This window comes from Cervus canadensis, chromosome 21, assembly GCF_019320065.1.
Source record: "Cervus canadensis isolate Bull #8, Minnesota chromosome 21, ASM1932006v1, whole genome shotgun sequence".
Classification (NCBI taxonomy): domain Eukaryota; kingdom Metazoa; phylum Chordata; class Mammalia; order Artiodactyla; family Cervidae; genus Cervus; species Cervus canadensis.
Genome location: NC_057406.1, coordinates 12,629,451 through 12,651,571, shown reverse-complemented (window position 1 = coordinate 12,651,571; position 22,121 = coordinate 12,629,451). Strand labels below are relative to the sequence as shown.

The window sequence follows — 22,121 nt, the reverse complement described above, 5'->3', positions numbered from 1 at the left end:
GCTTGAAGAGAGGAAGGAGAAGCCCCAGATGCCAGACCAAATGTTATCTGGGGAGGAAAGGCACCCAGGGAGCTTCATGTATGTTTGTGGCATTTTTTTTTTTATTTTTTTAATGAGATGGGGAGTAAAGGGTATTGTTTATTCCTTATAAATTTCTGCATGTTTGAATTATAACTGTTTAAAAAAGAGCTAGGGGACTTCCCTGGTGGTACAGTGGTTAAGATTCTGCCTTGCAATGCAGAAGGCTTCCCAGGTGGCACGTAGGTAAAGAGTCCACCTTCCAGGACAGAAGACTCGAGTTTGATCCCTGCGTCGGGAAGATCCCTTGGAGGAGGAAATGGCAACCCACTCTAGTATTCTTACCTGGAGAATCCCATGGACAGAGGAGCCTGGGGAGGGCGGGTTACAGTCCATTGGGTTGCAAAGAGCCAGACACCATGGAGCACCAATGCTCTCTCTCTCTTGCAATGTGGGGGGGTTCGGATTCGATCCCTGGCAGGGGAACTGAGATCCCACATGCCACAGAGCAACTAAGCCTGCTGGCTGCAACTACTGAAGGCCTCACTCCACAACTAGAGAGTCCATGTGCTGCAATGAAAGATCCCACACGACACAGCCAAGATCATGCATCCTGCAACTAAGACCCAACACAGCCAAAATTAAAAAAAAAAAAAGAGCCAAGACTCAGTGAGCCTCACACAAAGGGGAAGGGGAAGCTGGGGCCCTACTAGTAGGAAGATTCAGAGTTGCTCTTGCCAACCCTGAAACCCAGGACCCAGAGTAAAGGAGCAAAGGATGCTAAAAGGTTGAGACCCAGAAGGCAAGAGGCTCCCTGTTGAGACAAATGTGATGCTGGACCTCCTTGTTCCAAACCTGCACCCCAGGTGTTGGCCTGCACCCCACCCTGGGGCTGCAGAGAACCCCAGGTAGAGGGCACGGCCGGGAAACCCAGGAGACACATGCCCAGGGATATTTGTCCTGCATCTCAAGCCTGCCCCCGCACACTGGCACATGCTGCCTTTCCAACCACCTGGCACGGATACCCTGACAGTTTACAGCACAGATACACCCCCTCAGCCACACATGCACACACACATACACTCCTCCACCGCCCACTCCGGCCAGGACCCCAGAGCTGGAGATGCTGCAGAACCTGCCAGCTGCAGCCCTGCCAACCGCCACCCCCCCCCACCCCCCGCCTCCTCCAGGGCTGGGTTTTTCCAGCTGGAGCCCCGCTCCCTCTACTGCAAGCTCTGGAAATTGATGTCTGACGCGGCTGCTCCTGCACGTTATTTATTTATTTCCTCTCTTCTTCCCGCCGAGACGACCCTCCGGTCAGGAGAGCCGCAGCCGGGACGCGGCAGGGGCTGCGGAGGCAGGGAGCACGGAGGGCGGGACCACTCAGGAGCCCCCGGCCCGCCCCGAGGGGGCCATGAGCATCAGGCCGGAGGCCCTGCGGGCGGAGGGCGGCGGCGGGGACAGGGGCCGGGAGGCAGAGCTTCGGGGCCGAGCCCGGCTGAGCCAGCAGCGCCGGCTCAGACAGGCCACCCAGTTCCTGCACAAGGACTCGGCCGACCTGCTGCCCCTGGACGGCCTCAAGAGGCTCGGCACCTCCAAGGACTGGGTGAGGCCACCCTCTCCCCTCCCCTCCCCGGGGCGGCTGGGACCCCCCCCCCCTTCTCTGGCTCTGCTGGGAGGGTGCAGACCCCAAGCCTCCAGACACCTGCCTGTCCCCAGGGTAGGGGGAGGCGGCCCTGACTTGTGGGTTCACCTTGACCATTCCCGGCTCCTCACCGGGTTGTTGCCATGGCTTGGTGGCTCTAGGGGACCCTATCTATTGCTCGGCTTCCCTAGAGAGCTCCAGGCTTCCCTCTGGGGAGGTGAAGAGTGCTGGTTAGAGCAGAGGCTTGCAGGGGGCAGTTTACTGCTGGGCCCGGAGGACCAGTGGGTTCAATGCTGTGATTTGCTCCTCTCCCGAAACCACAGGTCCTGGCACACGGGGACTGGACATTCATTGCCCGTCCCCCTCACCCCTGCTAGAACACCCATGGCTCTGGCCTGGGTACTCAGCTCCTCAGGGCCCCCCCAGCTCCTCCTAGGTGATGTGGTCCTTCCAGGCTCCTTTCCTTCCATCCCCCTGCAGCAGCTGTGCCCCCCCCTGCAAGGATACCGGGTCAGGGAGTGCCCACCAAGGGGTGGGTGAGTCAGGGGACAGCTTCATACACTCACCACCCGCCTCCGACAGAGGGAGGGGCTAAAAGCGTGGACTTCTGCAGAGCCTGGAATCTTGGGTTCAGATCCTGGCTCTAGCACTTAGCAACTTGGGCAAGTTACTTTCTGTCTCTGAGCCTTGGTTTCTTCATCTGTTACAGGAAGATAAAAATAACAGGTTGTAGCTCATAGGGAATGTCAGGATTACATCAGCTAAACCTGTAAAGGGCTTAGCACAGTGCCTGGGAAATAGGGAGCATCATCTAAAGGCTGTTATTCCTCCAGCTACTCTTCTGTTTTTAATGTTTATTTTGGTTGCGCCGGGTCTTAGTTGTGGCATGCAAACTCTTAGTTGCAGCAGGTGGGATCTAGGTCCCCAACCAGGGACTGAAGGCCCCCCTGCATTGGGAGCACAGAGTCTTAGCTGCTGGACTCCCAGGGAAGTCCCTTCTCCAGTTACTCTTACTCCTCCATTTAGCCTGAGAGGAAGTGAGGTTCACGGGGTCCAGAGAAGACGAGATGGCTCTGGCCTCTGGCTCAGAAGAGAGGAGAGCTTCTGTAGAAAGGCTGGGGGCACCCTGTCGCCTCTCTCACCTCGTAGGCAGGGGGATGGAGAGGAGGGACTCCTACAAGGGGAGGCATGTGAGGCCATTTCTGGGGGACCTCGGGCCACTCCAGCTGTCCCCTCTCCCCAGAAACCTGGACCCAGATGCAGCCCCTCACTTCTTTTCCTGAACCAGCCCTCCCTCTCCACTCCCTCCCAGCCAATTGTTCCCCCTCCAGGAAGCCGGCCCAACGGCACCCCCACTCAAGGGAAAAGTGAGCAGACTGAGATTTCAGTTCAGAGAACGGCCTTGCTAGCAGCGGGCACCGCTGAGACCCCAAGGGAGCAGGGAAGCAGGTTCTCGGCTCTCATCAGCCCACCTTCATCTGTTCGGCCCTGGCAAAGGGGCTCTAGTAACACTGGTATTCCAGCATAGCAGATCAGGCCTTCTGCCCTCAGGACCTCTCAAATCGATCTGGAGCAGCTATCTTGTGTGGCTTGGGGAGTGAAGACACAGCAGTTAGGGGGACCCTGTCTCCCTCCCTGGGTGACTCTGGAGCACGATGCATGGGAGTCGGACCAGAGCCTGCACCCCTCGTGGGAAAGGTGGGCGGGCCGCCCTTCCCAGCCGCTCCCAGCGCTCACCGCCCCTTTTCCCAGAGCTAGGCCTTCTGCTGGCAGCCTGCCGGCAGGAGCAGCCTCAAGGGCCTCATTAAGACCAGGGTAGGAAAACAGTCCCAGGCTCCCATGAAAGGAGGGCAGGTGAGGAATCATGTGTGGAGCCTGGAGGGACACAGTCATTCTTTGGTGGGCATCTATTGAGTGCCTACTGTATGCCGAGCCCAGCCCTGGGATATAAGGAGGAGTGAGATACAGACCTGACCTCAAGGGCAGAAAACAGCGGTGAGAGGCATGCCAGGGAGGGGGCGGGGGACGAGAGATGGAACACTGCCCCCACCTGGTGTGTGGACAGAAGAACGCAAAGAGGTCAGAGAGGGCTTCCTGGAGGAGGTGAACCCTGCCTGGATGACAGCATGCTCTCGGAACCCCAGACTGAAAATCAAAGCCTCCCCCCAGACAGCAGTTTTGGAACAAGTGAGTTGAGCCAGGCTGGCCTAGAGAAGGGTGAGGACTTTCAGGAGGAGGGATGAGCAGGGGCAGAGGCCTGGACAGCCTGGCCCAGGCATGGCAGTGGAGGGAGATGAGGCAGTGGCCAGCTCACCAGGCTGTTACCTCCAGGCAAGCAAAGTGGGGAGAGGAAGGCTCTGATGGATTTCTTTTTTAATATTTTTAAAAAGTATTTATTTACTTGATTGTGCCAGCTCTTCATTGTGGCACATGGACAATTAGCTGTGGCACGTGGACTCTAGTTCCCTGACCGAGGATTGAACCCTGGTCTCCTGCACTGGGAGTGCAGAGTCTTAGCCACTGGACCACCAGGGAGGTCCCTCTGATGGATTTCAAGCAAGGGAGAGACATGTTTGGTCTGACGGGTTGCTTTGCGCTTCTCAAACTTTCCTGTGCCTGTGGGTCATTTGCACGTCTTGTTAAAACAAGGTTCACATAGCTTATTTGCACATCTTGTTAAAACAAAGTTCTGATTCAGTAGGTCGTGATTCTGTGCTTCTAATGGGTGACAGTAAAGCCGCTGATCTGAGGACGGCACTTGGAGTAGCACAGTCTCAGAGACTCCCTGGCTTTGAGCAGGTGGATTTGAGAGGCAGGTTCTTATGGACTAACAGAGGCGTCCCAGGGATTTGGGAGAGCTGTGCTGAACGAATCAGTAACAGAAGGCAAGGTGGGCTGTAAACACAGGAGGCGAAACTGGTGGAACCAAGAAGTGGCTGGACAGGGCGGAGTGGCTGTGGGTGAAGGACGGGAGGATGGCTCCCAGCTTCCTAGTGAAGAATATTTGGACTTTCCTTTCTTTTTTGTTCTTGTTTCTTTGACTTCTTTTCATCACACTGTCAACCCTGGGATCTGCATCCCATGGAAGAATGAGGTCAGAGGAAGGAGAAAAGAAAAGATGTCCCCAAATATGTGTTGTAGATAAGAGAGAGAATTGCCACCTGCCTCCCAGCATCCCACCAGTGCCTGCAATGTCACGTCTAACTCAGGATGGACCCCCCTCCCCCCCATCTCTCCATCACTGATCTATCCATTGGGGTCCTGGAAACCAGGGTGATTTGATGCTGGGGCTTGCTCTGCTATTATGATCTGACCGCTGGGACCCTTGGGGAAGCTTCTGCCCCTTCTTACTCTCGGAAGACTTGGGCCAGGCGTGGGGCTGAGCAGGAGAGCCTGGGACTTGTGAGCTCGGGGACCGAGTAGACCAGGCCCCGGGTTCAGCATCTCCACATTTTATGATGGAGCAGCAGCCACACAGCGTGATCCAGAGACGCCTGGTGGTGGAGGGGAGCCCGGGCCGGCCTCAGGGGGAGCCTCCCCAGGCGCAGGAGAGCAGGACGATGACCAGCAAGCCCGAGAGGCCAGCGCTTCTGGTCAATTGCAAGGTGAGAACCTCTTCTGGGCCCAGCTGCCCTCACCCACCCTCGCTTCTGCCCCGGAGGTGAGGAGGGGTGGGGAGCCAAGGCACTCCTCCCCGAGCCTAGGCCTAGAACTGGGGTCCTCCACCTTCTTTGCTCCCTGCCTCCCCGTCTTCTGAGGTCCACAGGACTCCTTTCCCGTGAGCCAAGCATCCTCTTTAAACCTGAGTGTGCTCTGCACACGAATGGCGCACACGAGTGGGTAACGCAGCCCTCCTGGGAAAGCTCACGCTCCAGGCCACAGCCTGGTCATCTCTGAGCCCTGCCTGACACAGGCCCGCTCCCTCCTGCCCGTCTCTGCTGGGATCTCCTCTGCCTACTGGCTGGTGTCATCCCATGCCCTTCCAGCCCCAGCTGTCACCTCCTCCAGGAATGCTCCCCTAACTTTCCCAATGGAAGGGCCTTTCCTCTGGCTCAACATCTAAGGCTCTAGCCCCTCAACCCACAGAGCTTGACACTCTCTCCCCCAACGGGTGACCTTCCACGCCGCACTGACACCGGGGGTGGGGGGGGGGGCGGGAGGGGCAGCCTCCCCTGCCCCCGCTCCCACCTGCCACGCACAGCAGACCTCAGCAAACACGTACAAGGAGGAAAAGACTTGTTTTGCGGTATCAAGTGCAAACTCAAACTTCTGTTTTTATCCAAAAGAAAGCGACCTCATCCTTCTTCACCTGCAGTGGCGAATCTGGTTCCGGCGTCTCGTTTCCTAATTGGTGCCGCGGTCCCCACCCCTACCCCTCCTCACTCACACCCCAGATCCCTCCAACAGGAGGCGCTCGGCTCTCCTCTCAGCAAAAGGACTTCCACTGGTTCCTCCACTTCTGACGGCATTCTCCCCAAACGTATGCGCTCACCACTCACAATTCTTGATCTGATCCACTTCTGTCTCAGCTGTATGTCTCCCAGAAGAATCACTGTTAAAGACTCAGTTTACTCCCTTCACTCATTTCTGAAAGGGACTTATCAGGGGCTGGGAAAGATGACCCAGTCAGTCGCAGCCCATTCCCCCTTGCGCCTGCGCCCCCCCATCCCCCGCCCCCAGGGACTCACGGAGACCCCTCCCCTTTTCTCAGTGCGGGGACCAGGAGCTTCAGGTGGCGGTGGACACGGGCACCCAGTACAATCAAATCTCTGCTGGATGCCTCAGCCGCCTCGGGTAAGGCGAGCTGTGTGTGTGTGTGTGCGCGCGCGCGCGCGCAAACCAGTGGGGGAGGGGCTTCTTTTCCGGGTGATGGAAATATTCTGAAATTAGGTAGTGATGGTTGCAGAACTCTGCTGTCTACTTTAAAAGGGTGACCTTCAGCAGTTCCTTGGTGGTCTACGGGTTAGGACCCTGGGCTTTCACTGCTGTGACCCAGGTTCAATCCCTAGTTGAGGAACTGACATCCCACAAGCTGCATGGCTTGGTCACACAAAAAAGTGACTTTCACTATATATATGAACTATACCTCAATAACGCTATTATTTTATTGATTTTTTTTAAAATGTGTATCAACCTCTACTAATTTTATTATTATTTTATTTCTGGCCACTCTATGCAGCATGTGGGATTTTAGTACCCTGATCGAACCTGAGCTCCCTGTCACGGAAGCTTGGAGTCTTAACCACAGGACTACCAGGGAAGTCCCAATAAAACTGTTTTCTTCTTCTTTTTTTTTTTTTTTAAAGAGTTGGTGGGGGCTCTGGCTGATAAGACTGGATTTAGACTCTACGTGGGGCCAGGGATGGGCTGCAAACCCAAAATGTGGTGGGAGGGACATTAATGGTGTGGGGGTGGGGGCCATGGTGGCCATAACCCTTGCTTCCCAACTGCAGGTTAGGGAAGAGGGTCCTAAAAGCCCCAGGTGGGGACCTGCACCAGGGGCCCCCAGCCCTGGTGGAGCAGCTGGAGCTGCAGCTGGGCCAGGAGACCGTGGAGTGCTCGGCTCAGGTGGTAGGTAAGTCCTCGCTCTGTCAGAGCCCAGCGTCTGTCTCAGCAATTCTCTCTCTCCCTCCTGGGTGGGGCAAAGGCAGAGCCTCTCAGCTCTGGCCAACACAGATGAGGCACCCCAGCCCCCAAGATGCTCCCATTATCCCCCAGGTTCTCCGGCCTGGGCGGGGGTGGGCAGAGAAGGGCAAGAGCTGACAGGAGGACAGCAATGTCCTCAAATGGTTCCCGCAGATGTGGAGAGTCCTGAACTCTGCCTTGGCCTGCAGACCCTGCTCTCTCTCCAGGTAAGGCGATGCTCACACTGGTACCACACCCTGGCCTGAACTGGGGCCCAGGAAAAAGAGGTAGGAGGCATGGGTGTGGGCGCGTGGGCCAGGCTCCATCACATAAGAAGGGAGTTGGGGATGTGGAATTTTACCCTCAATTCCTTAGAGGTTCCTTATCTGCCTACAACTGAAGAACATGGAGAACTTGGTCCCTTCTTGACAGCAGTCTGGGTGCATGAAAATGGGGAGACGCAAGGAGTAGGGTGCAGTGGGAAGGAAGGGGGTCACCTGCCCAGATGAGCTCACTGCCCCCACCCACAGTGCTGCATCGACCTGGAGCATCATGTGCTGCGGCTGAAAGCCCCGTTCTCGGAGTTGCCCTTCCTGCCTTTGTACCAAGAGCCCGGCCAGTGACGATGGCAGCCCCGGACGGTCCCCAGGGGAAAACTCCCTGCCTCAGGAGGCGAAGCCCTGGGGGATGGGGCATGACTAGAGCTGGGTAGCTGGGGACTGTCCCGCCTGTCACCACCCTGACCGCGCCGTCCCGTCTCCCTGGCTGGCGGCCATGCTCCTCTGCTTCTCAGCACCTGCCCTGCCCCCCAAGAAAAGCTTTTCCTAGAAAGGGCCCGAGACCTCAGGGTTCTGGTTTCCCTGTCCTCCCTTATCCCCTCCCAAGAACAGAGCCGCATCAGGACTGCAGAAAAGGACATCAGCAAAGCGGGGCTCCATGCTGGGCCCTGGCGCAGCCAGGGTGCCCCAAGTCCGGGGCTGCAAACTGCTGCCTATCCCTGCCTGCCCTGTCCACCCTGAACACCCCCGAGGCCTTGACTCCACATTGCTCACCTCACAACTAGCCTGCCCCCTCACCGGCCCTGGGCCCTGGCCCTGCTGGCCCACGTTTCTGACTCTGTGCTCGGCTGAGCAAGAGAGAAACCGTCGTCATGACGGGGATGTGTCGGGAGAGGAACACCCGGTCCACAAGGCGGTGGGCTCTTTCATCAGTTGCCTTTTCTGGGGCTACAAACAACTGAAGCCGGTTATTGTTTTGATTGCCCCGTGCACACCCTGGATATACCTCTATGACTTACTCCAAACACTTGCCCTCCACCTGCTTTCTCACCTGCTAGGCCCCTGAACTTCAGGTGGGGGGCATGTGGAGAACTGCCCCCCAAGCCAGACGGGAGGGTGGGATTGTCAGCACCAACTTTACCTGGCCAGTATTCCTTACTTCCAGAACTATCCACCTCATTCAACCTTCTTCCTGCCCCTCACCTCTGGCCTCCTGAGCTTGAGCTCATCTTCTCTGGCACTGGTAGCTCTTCCCAACCCCACCCCACCCCAGCCCTGAGTCCAGTAAAGACCCAAGGAGGCTCTGCTACCTTCACTGTGAACAGAGGATCCCAAACCTTAAGGTCCAGGCGCCTGGTGTCCTTCTGGCTGGTCTGAGTCTCAAATTTGGGGGAAGAGTAAAACAGTGGTATAGGTAACCTGACCAGGGGACTATGCCCCTTGGGTTGGAAACAAAACCCGAGCCCGGACTAAGTTAGATGAGAGCAGGCCCAGGAAAGGCTGTGCCCCCTGGGCATACCTTCCTCAGCTATGTCCCTGGCACCCAGAGGAGGGGCTCCCTGGCACAGGTGCAGGAGTGTGCTGGCCCCTGCTGTCACCCTCCATGACCCCTGCGCTCCTGGGTCTCACCCTGTTCCTCTCCCTTCCACCTGTTGCTTCTGCCATTGCAGACCCCAGGCCCAAGAAAGCCCTCAGCTCAGCAGCGACTTTGTTGGAATAAACACCTGTTTCTCTAAGCTGGTGTCCTTCTCTGCTTCTAGGACACTGCATGATTGCCCTGCCCTTACTCCCACACAGAAGAAAATATGAGCGTGGACCTTCCCCCCAGGGTGACCTTCTGGCTGGGGTCAGTGTAACTGAGTACAGGTTTTCTAGTTCCTCTGAACACAGCTCACACACAGTAGGGATATTCTATGTTGCCCTCAGCACACACGTGTGCATGGACATGCAACCTGCAATGTGAAAACCACTGACTTGGAGCACAGGAATCCACAGCTGAAGGGATATAAAGAGCACCAGGTACCGTTCTGATTGTAGTTGGGATCGAAAACCCACATCAGATTTTAAAATCATGAGTGTGAACAATTAACATACTTACAACCATTCTGTACCCACAGTCACCAGTTTCTTTCAGTACGGTATTTAGTAAATCACATAAGATACCCACTTTATTCTAACACTTTTATAATGACACTTTATTATAAAAGAGGCTTGTGTCAGGTGATCGTGTCCAACTGCAGGCTGATATAAGTGCTTGGAGCACAGTTAACATGGACAAGGCTAAGCTGTGATGTTCAGCAGGTGGGGTGTGGGAAATGCATTTTCCACTTAACGGTATTTTCAACCTACAATGGGTTAATGAGGGCGTAACCCCATCACGGCGAAAGATCTGTGGTTCGCCATTCCTGTCACAGTCACTAAGGTTAGTCGCCTGGAGCTGCAGGAGACGGAACTTGCGGGGGGCTGGGCCCTCACTGCCTTCACTCTTCTGGCCCCGAAGCCTGGTCTCCTTACAAGTTGGGGCCCCCCGAGTAGGGGGCCCTGTGTGTGTAGCCACTCCTCACAAACAACAGGAGTGGGGGGCTCTGGGGAGGGGCAGTGCCTGCTGACGGGATGGGTGAGGGGCAGTGCCTGCTGAAGGAAATGGGCAGAGGGGCAGGCAGCTTGTCTCTTCCTTCACCAAGACGACCAGGAGGTCTACAGTCCCCAGCACCCAAGGGGGGCGCCATCCTTCCCCTGTAATGTGCACTTCCTGTCTTCCAGATGCCAGACAGCTAGTGGGGGGGTGGGGGCGGGCAGGTTCAGAAGGCTCCTTGTTCTGCCAGGAAGCCGGTCCAGCTAGGTGGGGTCCTGGGGGCCCGCAGGGGCACACTGTGGAGGCTGGTCTGGATGGTAGAGGGTTTGGTGAAGCAGGGCGCGGGCGGCAGGCAGCTCATCGGGATCTGAGGGCGAGACGGAGGCTGGTGGGTCTGCTGGAACCTGTGCCACTGGGTGCCCGCAGCCATGGGCCCAGGGCTCACCCACACCCAGCTCTCCCAGCAGCACCCCCAATCCCAGGGCTCACCCACGCCCAGCTCTCCCAGCAGCTCCCGGAACTCCGGCTGGGCCTCCAGCACTTTGAGCAGGTTGGTGGACTCCATCCGCTCCAATTGCACCTCCCAGTACACGTAGATCTTCTGGTTGAACGTGACGTACACGAGGCAGGGGCTGTTGCGGCTGTCTTTGCAGGCATACAGGCCTGGCAGGTCAGGGATGGGGAGACAAGGTTGGGAGGCTCAGGCCCCACGGTGTTTGTGTCAGCAGTTTCCAGGCGCCCACAGGCCCTGAGCAGAACACTGAAGGCCCCTTTCTGTTTCTACTGTCGGGAACTCAGCAAAGCAAGTAAAACGGTAAGGTATCTGGTCCTTTCCAGGCACTAAGTGACACCCAGGCAGGACAGCGTCCCAGGGGGTGTTTGCTGAGTTCCTGTCTCAGTGGCAGCCCCGGGGAACACGGGCAGCTTCTCTTGGGTGACGACCCCTCTCCCCAGGTCACTGGAGCGAGGGGACAGGTGTGCTGGGCACGGGGAGGGGTCCCACCTGCACAGAAGGCGCGGATGTTCTCGTCCACCTGGAAGCGGACGACGGTGCGGTTGTGATCGATGATGTACGTCTGGCCATCCCAGGCGCAGGCGACCACCTCCTCATGCCCGTTACCCTGAAAAAGGCCAGAGAGCGGATGTAGGAGGAGCAGGGAGCCTCTGAGAGAGGCCTCCTGCGGGGATGCTGCTCACTTCGGGGGGGGGGGGGGGACAGGGGGCGGGCCTCTCCAGGGAGCCCTAGGAGGAGGGCAAACTTGGCTGTGGAGGGAGAGCAGTCCCACTGAAAGTGCCCGAGGAGGAGGAGGCTGTCCCTCTCCTCCAGGTCCCGCTCACCGTGACGTCCAGTTTCTCGAGGGCGAAGAGCTGGTGGTCCACCTGCACCGACCACAGCAGCCTGTCTGCCTCCTCCATGAGCTTCAGGGTCCCTGCGGGGAGAGGCAGGCCGGGCTGGGGACCGCATCTCTGCGCAGAAGCCTGGGCACACGATCACCCACCCTGCACGGCCCGCAGCTGACCTGGGGGACTCACCATCAAGGGTGCAGAGGGCAAAGAGACCAGAGGCACCACTGTCGGGGCTGTGGCCTGGGTGGAGAGGGGTTTGGGGGGGTGGTGGGGGGAAGGACCAGAAGAAGGAGAGGTGAGATCAGAGCCGGCACTGAGGGTGGGGGGGCGGGCTAGAGATGCAGGGGGGCCCTGCACCTCCCCCCCCACTCACCCCTGCACCTGCCGCACCACCCCGCCCCCGCCGCCCCCACCTCGCTTGATGTTGCCGATGAGGTGAGTGGAGACATTCTTGTTGTGGATGCGGCCGGAGGTCTGGTGCAACACGACGTCCCGGGCGGCCGGGGTCTCCCTGTGGGGAAGAGGGTGGGAGGGAGGTGGTGCTAAGTGGGAGCCCAAGAAAGCCTGGTTCTCCCAACCCCTTGGGCTCATCTCTGTACGAGCTTCCAGGGCGTGAAGCAGCTTGGAGACTTGACAGGCCAGCCAGCCTGGCCCAGGGGACATGTCGAGAGAGCGGGAGAGAGCGCGGAGCTGCCAGGCTGGAACCCCAGAACCTCCTCAGTTGCTACAACTCATGGCAGGGACTCCCTGGCCCCAGAACAATCTTCCTTAATGGGGTTCAGCTGCCGGTGCGGGGACCTGGCCAACGCAGCTCTGCCAATTGCAGATCCGTCCACGGCCCTGGGCGCCTACCTCAGTGCCAGGGACCCCACTGTCCACAGACCCACACAACCCTTACCGAGTGCCCTCCATGGGTCCCTCAGAGGTGGGGGGCGCCCCTGGGTCCTTGTTCCAGGTACACAGCAGAATCGCATAAGCACAGCCTGGCTGAGACACCATCAGTTCGGGAACACCCAGGGGCCCAGGTGTCACCGAGAGACTGTCCACCTGCACCAGAGGATGGGGGCTTACAGGAGGCTGGGAGAGAAGGGGGAGCCTGCAGAGGCCGGGGCAGGCGGGTAGGGGCCCTGGGACACGTCCTCAGCCTTCGAGGGCAGCGGTAGGGGAAGGGCAGCGTCCCTGGGGACCACCCGCCACGACACACCACACCCACCTCACACCCTCAGCACAGAGGCCCTTTCTGTCTGCCCGTTACCCGCCGTCTCCCCTAAGACTCTCACTGGAAGTGACCTCCTCTGGGTCTCGGTCACAGGGCAATTTTCCCTTCCTTCCGCCCACGCCTCGGCCCCAAGTCCCCTGGAGGAGGGAGCCCCTCCCCAGCCCTGGGTTGCGGTTCCGGCCTCAGATGCTCACCTGACCCTCCAGCATCCACTTCTTGAGCGACACCAGCTGCCCCGCTGGGTGCTCGGCGCCGTCGCCCAGGTCTTCCCAGCGGAAAGCCCGGACCACACGGTCTGTGTAGCCCACCACCAGCTCGCAACGGCCATCGCCATCTGCACATCCGGAAAACATGGCGGGTTTGGAGCCAAGTCTGCCTTCATCAGCTGAGTCCTGCCAGCATGCCCTCCCCACCTCTCCAGCACCAGCACTTTTTATCAGGTTCAACCTCGGGCCCACCTGCTGAGCTGCCACCGCCCCCTGGAGCCCGGGACCCGCTCCTCTGCCCTCCCTCATGTCCAGAACCAGGCAACTGCCTTGCGGAGCCTGTCATCTCTTCCCCGGGTACACGTCTCCAGTGCCTTGATGCACCCGTATCCCTACCGGCACCCTCCAGACGGCCTCTGGCCCAAGTACCTGCCCCGCATCCTTGACCTTGACCTTGAGGGCTCACTCCCCTCAACCCTGACCTGCTGCTCAGATGACCCCTCCCAGCAGGGACTTCCCTGACAACTCCTCTCCCTCAACACCCTCCAGCCCCTTTCCTGATGTATTTCCTCTATACCTTCAAGTGTACTATTTAATTTTCTTACCCCATTTCTATTGCTTATTTTTTGTCCCTACCTTGTAAACGTCCAAGAGGGCCATGATCTTTGTTTTATTCACTACTGCAACCCCAGTGCCCAGGATGATGCCTGGTTTATGACAGGAGCGCAGTAACTCGGCGTTAAACGCATGACCACCACCCAGATGAATACTGACGACCCCCCGGCTCCCTTGACCTCTGCTCTGCTGCCCCAACTCCTACTCCCCCGCTGCCTGCAAACACAGCCATGCTCACCGATGTCGCTGATCAGCATGACCTTGGTGTTGGCAGGGATGTGCTGCTTGAAGACTGGGCGCTGCTCCTCCCCACCAAGGGTCTCGTGGTGCCCGGAACCATCCAGGGACTTGGCAGGCGTCAGGTCACACAAGTGAAACCAGCCCTCAGCACTCACGGCCACCACTAGGTTCTGGGTGAGATGAGGCAGAGGAGGGGGCTGGTGGTCAGAGCACGGGAATCGGGGGTAGGCCAAGGGAAGCCTGGGGGCCCCTGGGCTTCTTACCTTTCCTTTATTACATACGTCCCCAACCCCAACGCAAGTGAGCTGCAAGAGAAGAGAGAGGAGCTTGGGGGACACGCCAAGGGACCCCAGTGCTCCCTGACCTCCTTGCAACTCTGTCATTTGCTGAAAGCGCGTGCACATGGCCCGCGCCAAGCGGCTGTGCTAATCCCGTTACTGTGCTCTGGGTCCCGTGTACCGGACAGCGGTACGTGGACCTAAAGCGGTGAAGACAACCTGGGCTTAAACAAAACAAAAACTACATGTATCAAGAGAGCCAGACTACCATTTCCAGACATAATCAAATGACCACCACCATTTTCTACTGTACTTCATACCATCAGGCAACCTATGCAGACCCGTGAATTACTAAGGGAGTCATTCCATCACATAGAATGAAAACCAGCCCAGCTGTGTGCATGCGTGCCCATGTGGGACAGCTGGGAGAGCTCTGCCTGGGGACCTCCCCCCCCTGACTCAAATGAGCCCCGAACCAGGAGCTGGTGGCCGAGCACACGCTGGGGAGCTCAATGGGGGCCCCCAGCTTCGACAGTGCCTCGACAGGAGGGACCCAGGGTTGAATACTGACCATTCCCTGGCAGGAGCAGGTGAGCCATGGCCGGCTGTCGTCATTCTTATACACTGACAGCTTTCCGCTGGTGTCCCCCACCACCAGTTCATTTAACTTCAAAAGGAGAGAGAAGAGAGGGTTAGGCTGGGTCCTGCTGAGCCACGCAAGGCCTTCTAGACTCGGCCCACCCTGCAGAAACCACAAGACCTCAATCTGTATCTTCATCGACTTTATCACAGATATTTTGAGACCAACACAGCCATGGTTTCCCAGTTCATTTCCACACGGGTGTGTGGGCTTTGAGGGCAGGGCAGCTCAGAGGAGGGGCAATACAGAATCTGTGACCCATCTCAGAAGAGCCTGACATCTGAACAGCTCAACGCCCTACTTGCCTGCCTTTGGCTCTTGTAATTCACCCTGATGCCTAGGACACGTTTTGAAAACAACCCCACATATGCAACTTTGGGGGATTTAGGGCTCCCCTGGTGGTTCAGATGGTAAAGAATATGCCTGCCCTGCAGGAGATCTGGGTTCAGGAAGATCCCCTGAAGAAGTGAATGGCAACCCACTCCAGTATTCTTGCCTGGAGAATCCCATGGACAGAGGAGCCTGGTGGGCTACAGTCCATAGGGTCGCAAAGAGTTAGACATGACTGAGCAACTAACATACTTGAGGAATTTACCTTCAGAGTTCATATTTAATCAGAGGCCAAATAAAAACAGTGGTGGCTCTGGGGCACTCCCTCCTCTAGCAACAAGACCTTTTAATATTGGTGCCTCAGAGAGAACACAAAGCAGGTGGACATGCCTGAGGAGCAGCATCTGAGTTCTGGGCCTCTAGTGCCCTCAAGTGGTGGCTACCAGGAGAGTCTGGAGCCTCTTCACCATTTACATCTGGGCCCTCTTTCCCAGAGGTTCCCCAAAGGGGATAACCCTTTCAAGGGGATAACCATGAAAACCAACTGGCTCCATAAACCTATTTCCAGAAGTCGTTTCAAGATTCCCCCTTAGGGGGACATCTAACACCCCTTCCTGTCCTCATATGAATACTATTTTCTCAAGAGATTTGATTTTTTTTTCCGCCAAGCGGTGAAGCATGAGCAATCTTTTAGTTTTTGGACTGGAGATCAAACCTGTGCCCCTTGCAGTGGAAACGCCGAGTTTTAACCACTGGACTGCCAGGTAATTCCGTTAATAGACAAATTAGAATTTTTTTTTTTTAAGAAACAAAGAAAAGTAAGAATGAAAGAGAATGCCCAGTCAGCCCTTTAGTTTTTTTTCAGGGAAAAATCCCTGGTGGGGATCCAAAGACAGACGCCCCAGCGTGAGCGCGCCTCTGCAGGCCATCCTGGCCCTGGCCTCCGGAGGTTACCCGGTGACACCACAGGACCAAGCTGCAGATCACAGCTCTGCTCAGAAATGCGGACAGAAAGGAAGCGGGTTCTCTCTGCGTGGGTGTGTATTCCACCCCTGGCTTCTCCCTCTTAGCAGGAAATAAATCACTTGCAAAAAACTTTAGGTGAATGGTTTATTAGGATGAAATAAAAGTATTTTTTTCTGGCCCGGAATCTCCAAAGACTGGCCTGGAGCACCAGTTACAAAATGTCTATCCACACTCATGCAGGCTGAGTGGACCACATCCCATCACTAGCCAACTACCTCCCCTACTTGCCCTTTTTAAAATTACATTTATTGATAACAGGTAAAGCCCTCAAATTGCTTTGAGATACATAATAACATCTGCCTTTCCTGACAACCCTCATTTAGTCAACAAACATTTACTAAGTGTTAATTACACACCAGGCACTACTCTAGGTGTTGGAAGGGAATACAGCAGCGGAAAAAAAGATTAAAAATTCCTGTCATTATTTAGCTTACAACTTTTGTTTTTTAAGGATAGTATAATATATGTAATATTGCAGAATTGAGTGTGCAATGCAGTTATTAAAGTACAATTTAATTTTTAAAAAAGTGACACTTAAGCTATGAGAAAAGGCATATAATTTTCCCTTTTAAACAAAGAAGATGATCGGATGAAATGGAAAATGACTTATCTCTAGAGTCACTTCGGTAATTTACTGCTCTAAAATGCCTCCCTTGATTTTCTCATTAAATTATACTGCTTAGTATATGAAGAAACGTGAAAGCCCAGAAAACATAATACAAATTTACGAGAATAACTTTTTCCTCCCTAGAGAAGGAAGAGCAAAGTACCTTTCCCATCACAGGGCAAAGGAGGCTAGGGGCGGGGCGGGGTGGGGTGGGAGTGAGTGGTGGGATGTTTTAGCCCTAGTGTATTGCCAGGGAAAAGACAGCATAGAACAAGGAAGTGAGGATGAGACGCAGGTAGCCACAGAAGGGCAACAATGTGCTTTGCATTTAGACTATGAGAGATTATGGGGAAAAAGGGTCCCGCACCCTCAACAGCCACGGCCCCCTTCGATGCCTCCACCCTAGAACCCTTGGCACATTTTAATCAATGGGCTCATGACATTTCCCTATTATTTTGACTATCGCACTCTCCACCCCTCCTATCCCCCGCCCCACGAGGGGCGGACTGGGAGTATTCTGTCCACTTTTGAATCCCCCAGAATTTCGCAGAGTCCTCGGACCACAATCCAACACTAACGACAACGCTGAGGCGTCCCGGAGCCTTCAGCGAGCACCAGACGCGGTTCGGGCCTGCTCTACTGGTATTAACACACTTTAACGAAGGGAGAAGGAAGGGGAGGAAAGGGAGATGGACACTGAGCTTGTAATTTAAGCCAAGGCCGGCCGGCCAGGCGCCTAAAACCGTCCGGTGTGCCGGGCCAGGACGGGTCGGGCGGCAGGTGCTCCTGCGGAGCCGCACGCGCGCTCCGTGTTTATTTCCGAGGCTCTGAAAGGGAAGACGGCCCCGAAAGGGCGGGGAAGCCGGCCACGCAGTTTACTGGGTCCTCCTGGACACAAGTCATTGAACCACGCAGCGCGCCCGTTTCGGAAGCCCCTAGAAGGACACCGCTCCGGACCAACGCAGCCAGGACGCGGCGCACCGGAGTTGCCCACACGGCCCCTCCCAGTCAATTTCCCCTAGCGCCCGTGCGCACGCGCGCAGGCCGCCCGGCCTGCAGGGCACGCCGTCCACTCCCACGCAGCACGCAGGCGCCGGCAGCCTCCCCCGGCCCCTGGCCCCGCGCCCGCGTGCGCAGAGGACTGCGTCTCCAGTGCGCATGCACCGACCGTGTCGTTGTCAACGTCTCCGAGGCAGATGGCGTGTGGGAAGAGGCTCCCGCTGAACTCTAGGGCTACGCGCTGTACGTAGCTAACCGACCTCATCGCACTTCCGAGCGCTCAAGGACCGTGGAGCCCCGCTAAGTGTTCCCCGAGCCCCTCTCAACAGCCGCCCGAGCGGAGAGGCCACCCAAAGCGAAAAGCTTCGTCAACGTCTGAACCTCCAATCGCGGCCTACCTCGCTAAACCTCGGCGAGGGGGTGGGCCTTCCGGGCGCGCCGGGCGTGTGGGCGGGGCTCCCGAGCCTGAATTGAGTGACAGGGCCTCGGGCCACTCCTCCTCTCCGCAGGTTGCGGCGTGTACCGGTCAGCCGAAGCTGGCAGGGCTGAGTCGTTTCCTTGACAACAGAGCTCTCGAAGGCTTGACCTAATAACCTTGACCTCGTCCTTTGTTGCCCTGGCAGTGAAGATTCCTAGTCCCCAGACCATCCCTGAGAATCATAACTGTAATAACCAACGACTCTGTGGTTTCCAATTTTTTTTGTTTGTTTCCAATGTTTTTAAAAGAAAGAAAACTAACATCCCTTTAGTAGTCTTGAAATGAGGGTAGTGAACCGGACCAGCTTTTTAAAAAATGAAATAGAAAAAGCCAAGTAATCTCAAGTAGTAAGGTAAGTTTTTTTTTTTTTTGAAACCTTTGTTTCAGTTGTATATATTTATACATGTATATAGGGCTTCCCAGGTGGCGCAGTGGTAAAGAATCCGCCTGCCAATGCGTGAGTTGCAGGAGATGCCTGTTGGACCCATGTGTTTGTGAAGATCCCCTGGAGAAGGAAATGGCAACCCTCTGTGGTCTTCTTGCCTGGAAAATTCGGTGGACAGAGGAACCTGGTGCGCTACACTCCATGGGGTGGGAAAGAGCCGGATGCGACTGAACGCACATATATGTGAATACAGACTTACTATGTAAAGAAATTTTTTTCCATGGTGGGTATGCTCTCTTGGTTAAAGTTTGAAAATCACTTGTAAAGCACATATAGTCACTTGTAAGGCACATTACACATATATTATCTCATGTAGGTAGTGCACGTGAGCTTGTCTGCTTATTCCAGATTATTTATTGAAAAAAACAGGTTCAGCAAGATAAAATAGCAAGGCAGAAAGTTATGGAGGTGGGTCAAACCAGAATTGTTTGAGCCAAAACCCACATCCTGTCATTGACTGCCAGAGTTCCCAGAAAAGTCCTCAGGCTAGAAATCAGGGTCGCTGGGATTCTGGGTCTGGTCTAGCCCTTCAGCACAAAGCTCTTGCCCTCCTCAAGGGTCTCTGTCTATAGTGTAAATGGGACGTCCCCATCAAGTCTAGACTTGGAGTGAAACCTTCCATGTTGAATCCAGTGCAGCCTTTCTTTGGGCCTCATCAGTCAGAGCATCAAAAGTGTTATTTGTGAGATTCTGCAGGTGCTCCGTGGGTTTTCAGCTTTAGGCCTGCAGGCCCAGACTAATTTACACATGGGTTTTTCAGGAGTCAACATTGTAAAAATAAGGACATCTACCTTACCCTGGTGGCTCAGTGGTATAGAATCCGCCTGCCAATGCAGCTGATGCAGGTTTGATCCCTGGGTTGGGAAGATCCCCTGGAGGAAGAAATGGCAACCGACTCCAGTATTCTTGCCTGGGAAGTTCCATGGACAGAGAAGCATGGCAGGCTACAGTCCATAGCAGTGACAGAGTCGGACACAACTTAGGGACTTACCTGGAGATGTGGAATCATCTGACACAGTGGAAGAAAGCCCCAGGAGCTGGGGAGGGGGTGGCACCTTTTGTCCTGGAGGTACTGTGGCTCTCATGGCTTGTGGGATGAGGACAGGGAGCAACTGGTCAGAAGAGTAAAGAGGAGGCAGTCTGGACAGACGCTGAGCGCAGTGCCCGCAGCTTTCTGCTTCATGCCAGGTCTACGCAGAAGGCCCTGGGTCACACGTGTGTCAGTCCAGTTGCTCAGTCGTGTCCAACTCCCTGCGACCCCATGGACTGCAGCACGCCAGGACTCCCTGTCCATCACCAATTCCTGGAGTTTACTCAAACTCATGTCCGTTGAGCCGGTGATGCCACCCAACCATCTCATCCTCTGTCGTCCAGTTCTCCCGCCCCCAAACTTTTCTAGCAGCAGGGTCTTTTCCAATGGGTCAGTTCTTCGCATCAGGTGGCCAGAGTACCAGCGTTTCAGCTTCAGCGTTAGTCCTTCCAGTGAATATTCAGGACTGATTTCCCCTAGGATGGACTGGTTGGATCGCCTTGAAGTCCAAGGGACTCTCAAGAGTCTTCTCCAACACCACAGTTGAAAAGCATCAGTTTGGCACTCAGCTTTCTTTATGGTCCAACCCCCACATCCATACATGACTACTGGAAAAACCATAGCTCTGACCAGATGGACCTTTGTCGGCAAAAGTAATGTCTCTGCTTTTTAATATGCTGTCTAGGTTGGTCATAACTTTTCTTCCAAGGAGCGTCACGTGTACCTGGTGCTGTAAGCCCACATCCTTTGTAGCGGGCACGTGTGCTGCCTCACCTGGCTCTACCACATCTCGGTTCTCGCATCCTGGCCCCAATCCTAAGCTTCCACCAGGTTTAAGGGGTGGAAAAACAATCAGTTTTTAAATGTTTATATCTGAATGTAATAAACTTAGTTTTGAATTGTGTTTTTCACTGTATGTATGACTCCATTGTTTTCTCTTTTTCCCAGCTCTTTTGAGTGAAATAGTAAAATAATAAATAATCTGGGACAAAATAGTTGAGGATCACCTCGCCTCAGTCACCCAGTGCCCTGACCTGACTCAGCTCTCTGAAATGGTACCCTGACCCAACACCCACAAGGCCTTGGTTTATCTTCCTCATCACTTGGGCTTATTGTTCTTGACCTTTCTCTGCCGGGGTGCCTGTTTTTGTTTGCTCTGTTTGTCATGTCATGAAGGTCATGTTACTGTGATTGCAACCTGGATTCATTGCCTCTTGGCTTTTGTCAAGAGAGCCAAATAAAGTTAGAAAGAAAGGAAAGATAGGTCTCCAGGAAATAAGGCATGAATCAGTGCCCCCCTCCTACATCCCTGCCACGCCTCTCCCTTCTGGGTCGGTTACTTTTAATTGCACCAAGCATTACAGTCAGTGAGTGGAACAGGGCCCCAGCATTGCAGAGCCTTGTGGACAGAGCCCTGGCTCCACAAGGAGACTCCTGTTCTTGACCCTCTGGTGAGATGATTGGTGGGTCTCCACCGGCACCATCTAGAGCTTGGCTCCTTTAGGCCAAGCACTCTCAGCATGGGTTTTGGCTTCCTCCCCAGGCCGCCTTCCTGGTCAGATGACTTGCACGTGGTGTTTGTGTAGGTGGCATATTCTCTACAATAGCCAAACAATAGCCTCAGTAGAAACCTGCTAACAGCAGGGCAAGGGGAGGTGTGTTAAGCAGGAAGCACTTCCAGGGAGATTGTTTGTCCACTTCTTTCTCCCCGAGTAGACATGGGTTGTCCTGTTCAGGGTGTGGACCTCGGATGCTTAGTGAGAGAGAGGACCTTTCAAGAAATCTCTTCCTGTATGTGAGACCCAGAGCCGCGCACCATCCCGAGGGCACAGCCAAGCTTCCAGTGGGCTGTGTGAGACTCCACCAGTCTGACTAGTGATGCGCCTTAGCACATGGAGGGTTCTAGGGGCCCTGAAGCACAGAAACCTGTCCCTCGGACTGAACTTGACCTAGAGATTAGGCAGAACAGTGCAGGCAGTCCTGCTCTGAGAGAGGTGGTTGCTCAGTCCCCCCACCACCACAGGTCTGGCCCTATTAGGACCCCCAGCTCAGGAAGGCTTTGCTCTCAGAACCTGTCTGGGCTGCTGTCTGTTCAAGACTCTATTGCCCATTAACTGAAGGATGAAGAGTAGTTCTTGTCACTGAAGGCCAAACGTAAGGAAATGGGCTTAAAGCAAAGGATGGTGAACACGTTTTAGAGCTGGATCCAGGTGGTCGTGCAACGTTGTAATTGGACTAAGTGCCACGGAATTGTTCCCTTTGAATGGGTAAAACTATGTGAATTTCACCTAAAAAAAAAAAAAAAAAACCGGAACCACGTTCTGTGTGAGGCACTTCTCACCATGGAACCGGAGACTGGAGATCTCAAGGAATGTGTGTCTTGGATGGGGGGACAGGTATGACTGGTCCTCACCTCTAGTCAGGGAACTCTTGGAGTTCATAAAGGCCTTGATTTTTCTTGGTCATTCCTCCTTAGAACCACTTTGTAAATCTTTCACATTCTCAGTTTGCCTCCCAAAG

At 55.4% G+C, this 22,121-nt stretch overlaps 2 protein-coding genes across 4 annotated transcripts; one reads left to right on the top strand and one right to left on the bottom strand.

The window, feature by feature from the left end:
• The first annotated feature begins 1,115 nt into the window (after positions 1-1,115).
• Positions 1,116-9,300, top strand: NRIP2 (nuclear receptor interacting protein 2). 3 transcript variants are annotated; one of them, XM_043441431.1, is made up of 6 exons: positions 1,116-1,624; positions 5,131-5,268; positions 6,375-6,457; positions 7,117-7,238; positions 7,516-7,575; positions 7,819-9,300. In XM_043441431.1, the coding sequence occupies exons 1-6, from the start codon at positions 1,433-1,435 to the stop codon at positions 7,998-8,000; spliced, it is 777 nt and encodes a 258-aa protein (XP_043297366.1). In that variant the 5' UTR covers positions 1,116-1,432; the 3' UTR covers positions 8,001-9,300. The 3 variants fall into 3 exon arrangements, with proteins under 3 accessions (XP_043297366.1, XP_043297367.1, XP_043297368.1); XM_043441433.1 differs by lacking the exon at positions 7,516-7,575 and adding an exon at positions 7,463-7,515 and having other exon boundaries at positions 1,122-1,624; XM_043441432.1 differs by lacking the exon at positions 7,516-7,575 and having other exon boundaries at positions 1,118-1,624.
• Positions 9,301-9,733: 433 nt separating this feature from the next.
• On the bottom strand, positions 9,734-18,120 carry ITFG2 (integrin alpha FG-GAP repeat containing 2). Its single transcript, XM_043440495.1, has 12 exons — positions 17,818-18,120; positions 14,618-14,713; positions 14,032-14,073; positions 13,767-13,938; positions 12,902-13,041; positions 12,387-12,535; positions 11,902-11,999; positions 11,675-11,728; positions 11,480-11,571; positions 11,145-11,262; positions 10,631-10,804; positions 9,734-10,508 (listed from the first exon to the last, which is right to left on the bottom strand). Exons 1-12 carry the CDS (start codon positions 17,911-17,913, stop codon positions 10,405-10,407), a joined length of 1,335 nt encoding a protein of 444 aa, XP_043296430.1. The 5' UTR covers positions 17,914-18,120; the 3' UTR covers positions 9,734-10,404.
• Positions 18,121-22,121: the final 4,001 nt, after the last annotated feature.

What these genes read in the sequence shown, in the direction of transcription:
- NRIP2 (XM_043441431.1), top strand. Translation starts at nt 1,433, where the DNA reads ATGAGCATCAGGCCGGAGGCCCTGCGGGCGGAGGGCGGCGGCGGGGAC. An exon ending in CGCTTCTGGTCAATTGCAAG is followed by an intron (nt 5,269 to 6,374) that starts GTGAGAACCTCT and finishes CCCTTTTCTCAG; the next exon opens with TGCGGGGACCAGGAGCTTCA. An exon ending in GTGCTCGGCTCAGGTGGTAG is followed by an intron (nt 7,239 to 7,515) that starts GTAAGTCCTCGC and finishes CTCTCTCTCCAG; the next exon opens with GTAAGGCGATGCTCACACTG.
- ITFG2 (XM_043440495.1), bottom strand. Translation starts at nt 17,913, where the DNA reads ATGAGGTCGGTTAGCTACGTACAGCGCGTAGCCCTAGAGTTCAGCGGG. An exon ending in CATGCTGATCAGCGACATCG is followed by an intron (nt 13,042 to 13,766) that starts GTGAGCATGGCT and finishes CCGGATGTGCAG; the next exon opens with ATGGCGATGGCCGTTGCGAG. An exon ending in GGACCCATGGAGGGCACTCG is followed by an intron (nt 12,000 to 12,386) that starts GTAAGGGTTGTG and finishes TCTTCCCCACAG; the next exon opens with GGAGACCCCGGCCGCCCGGG.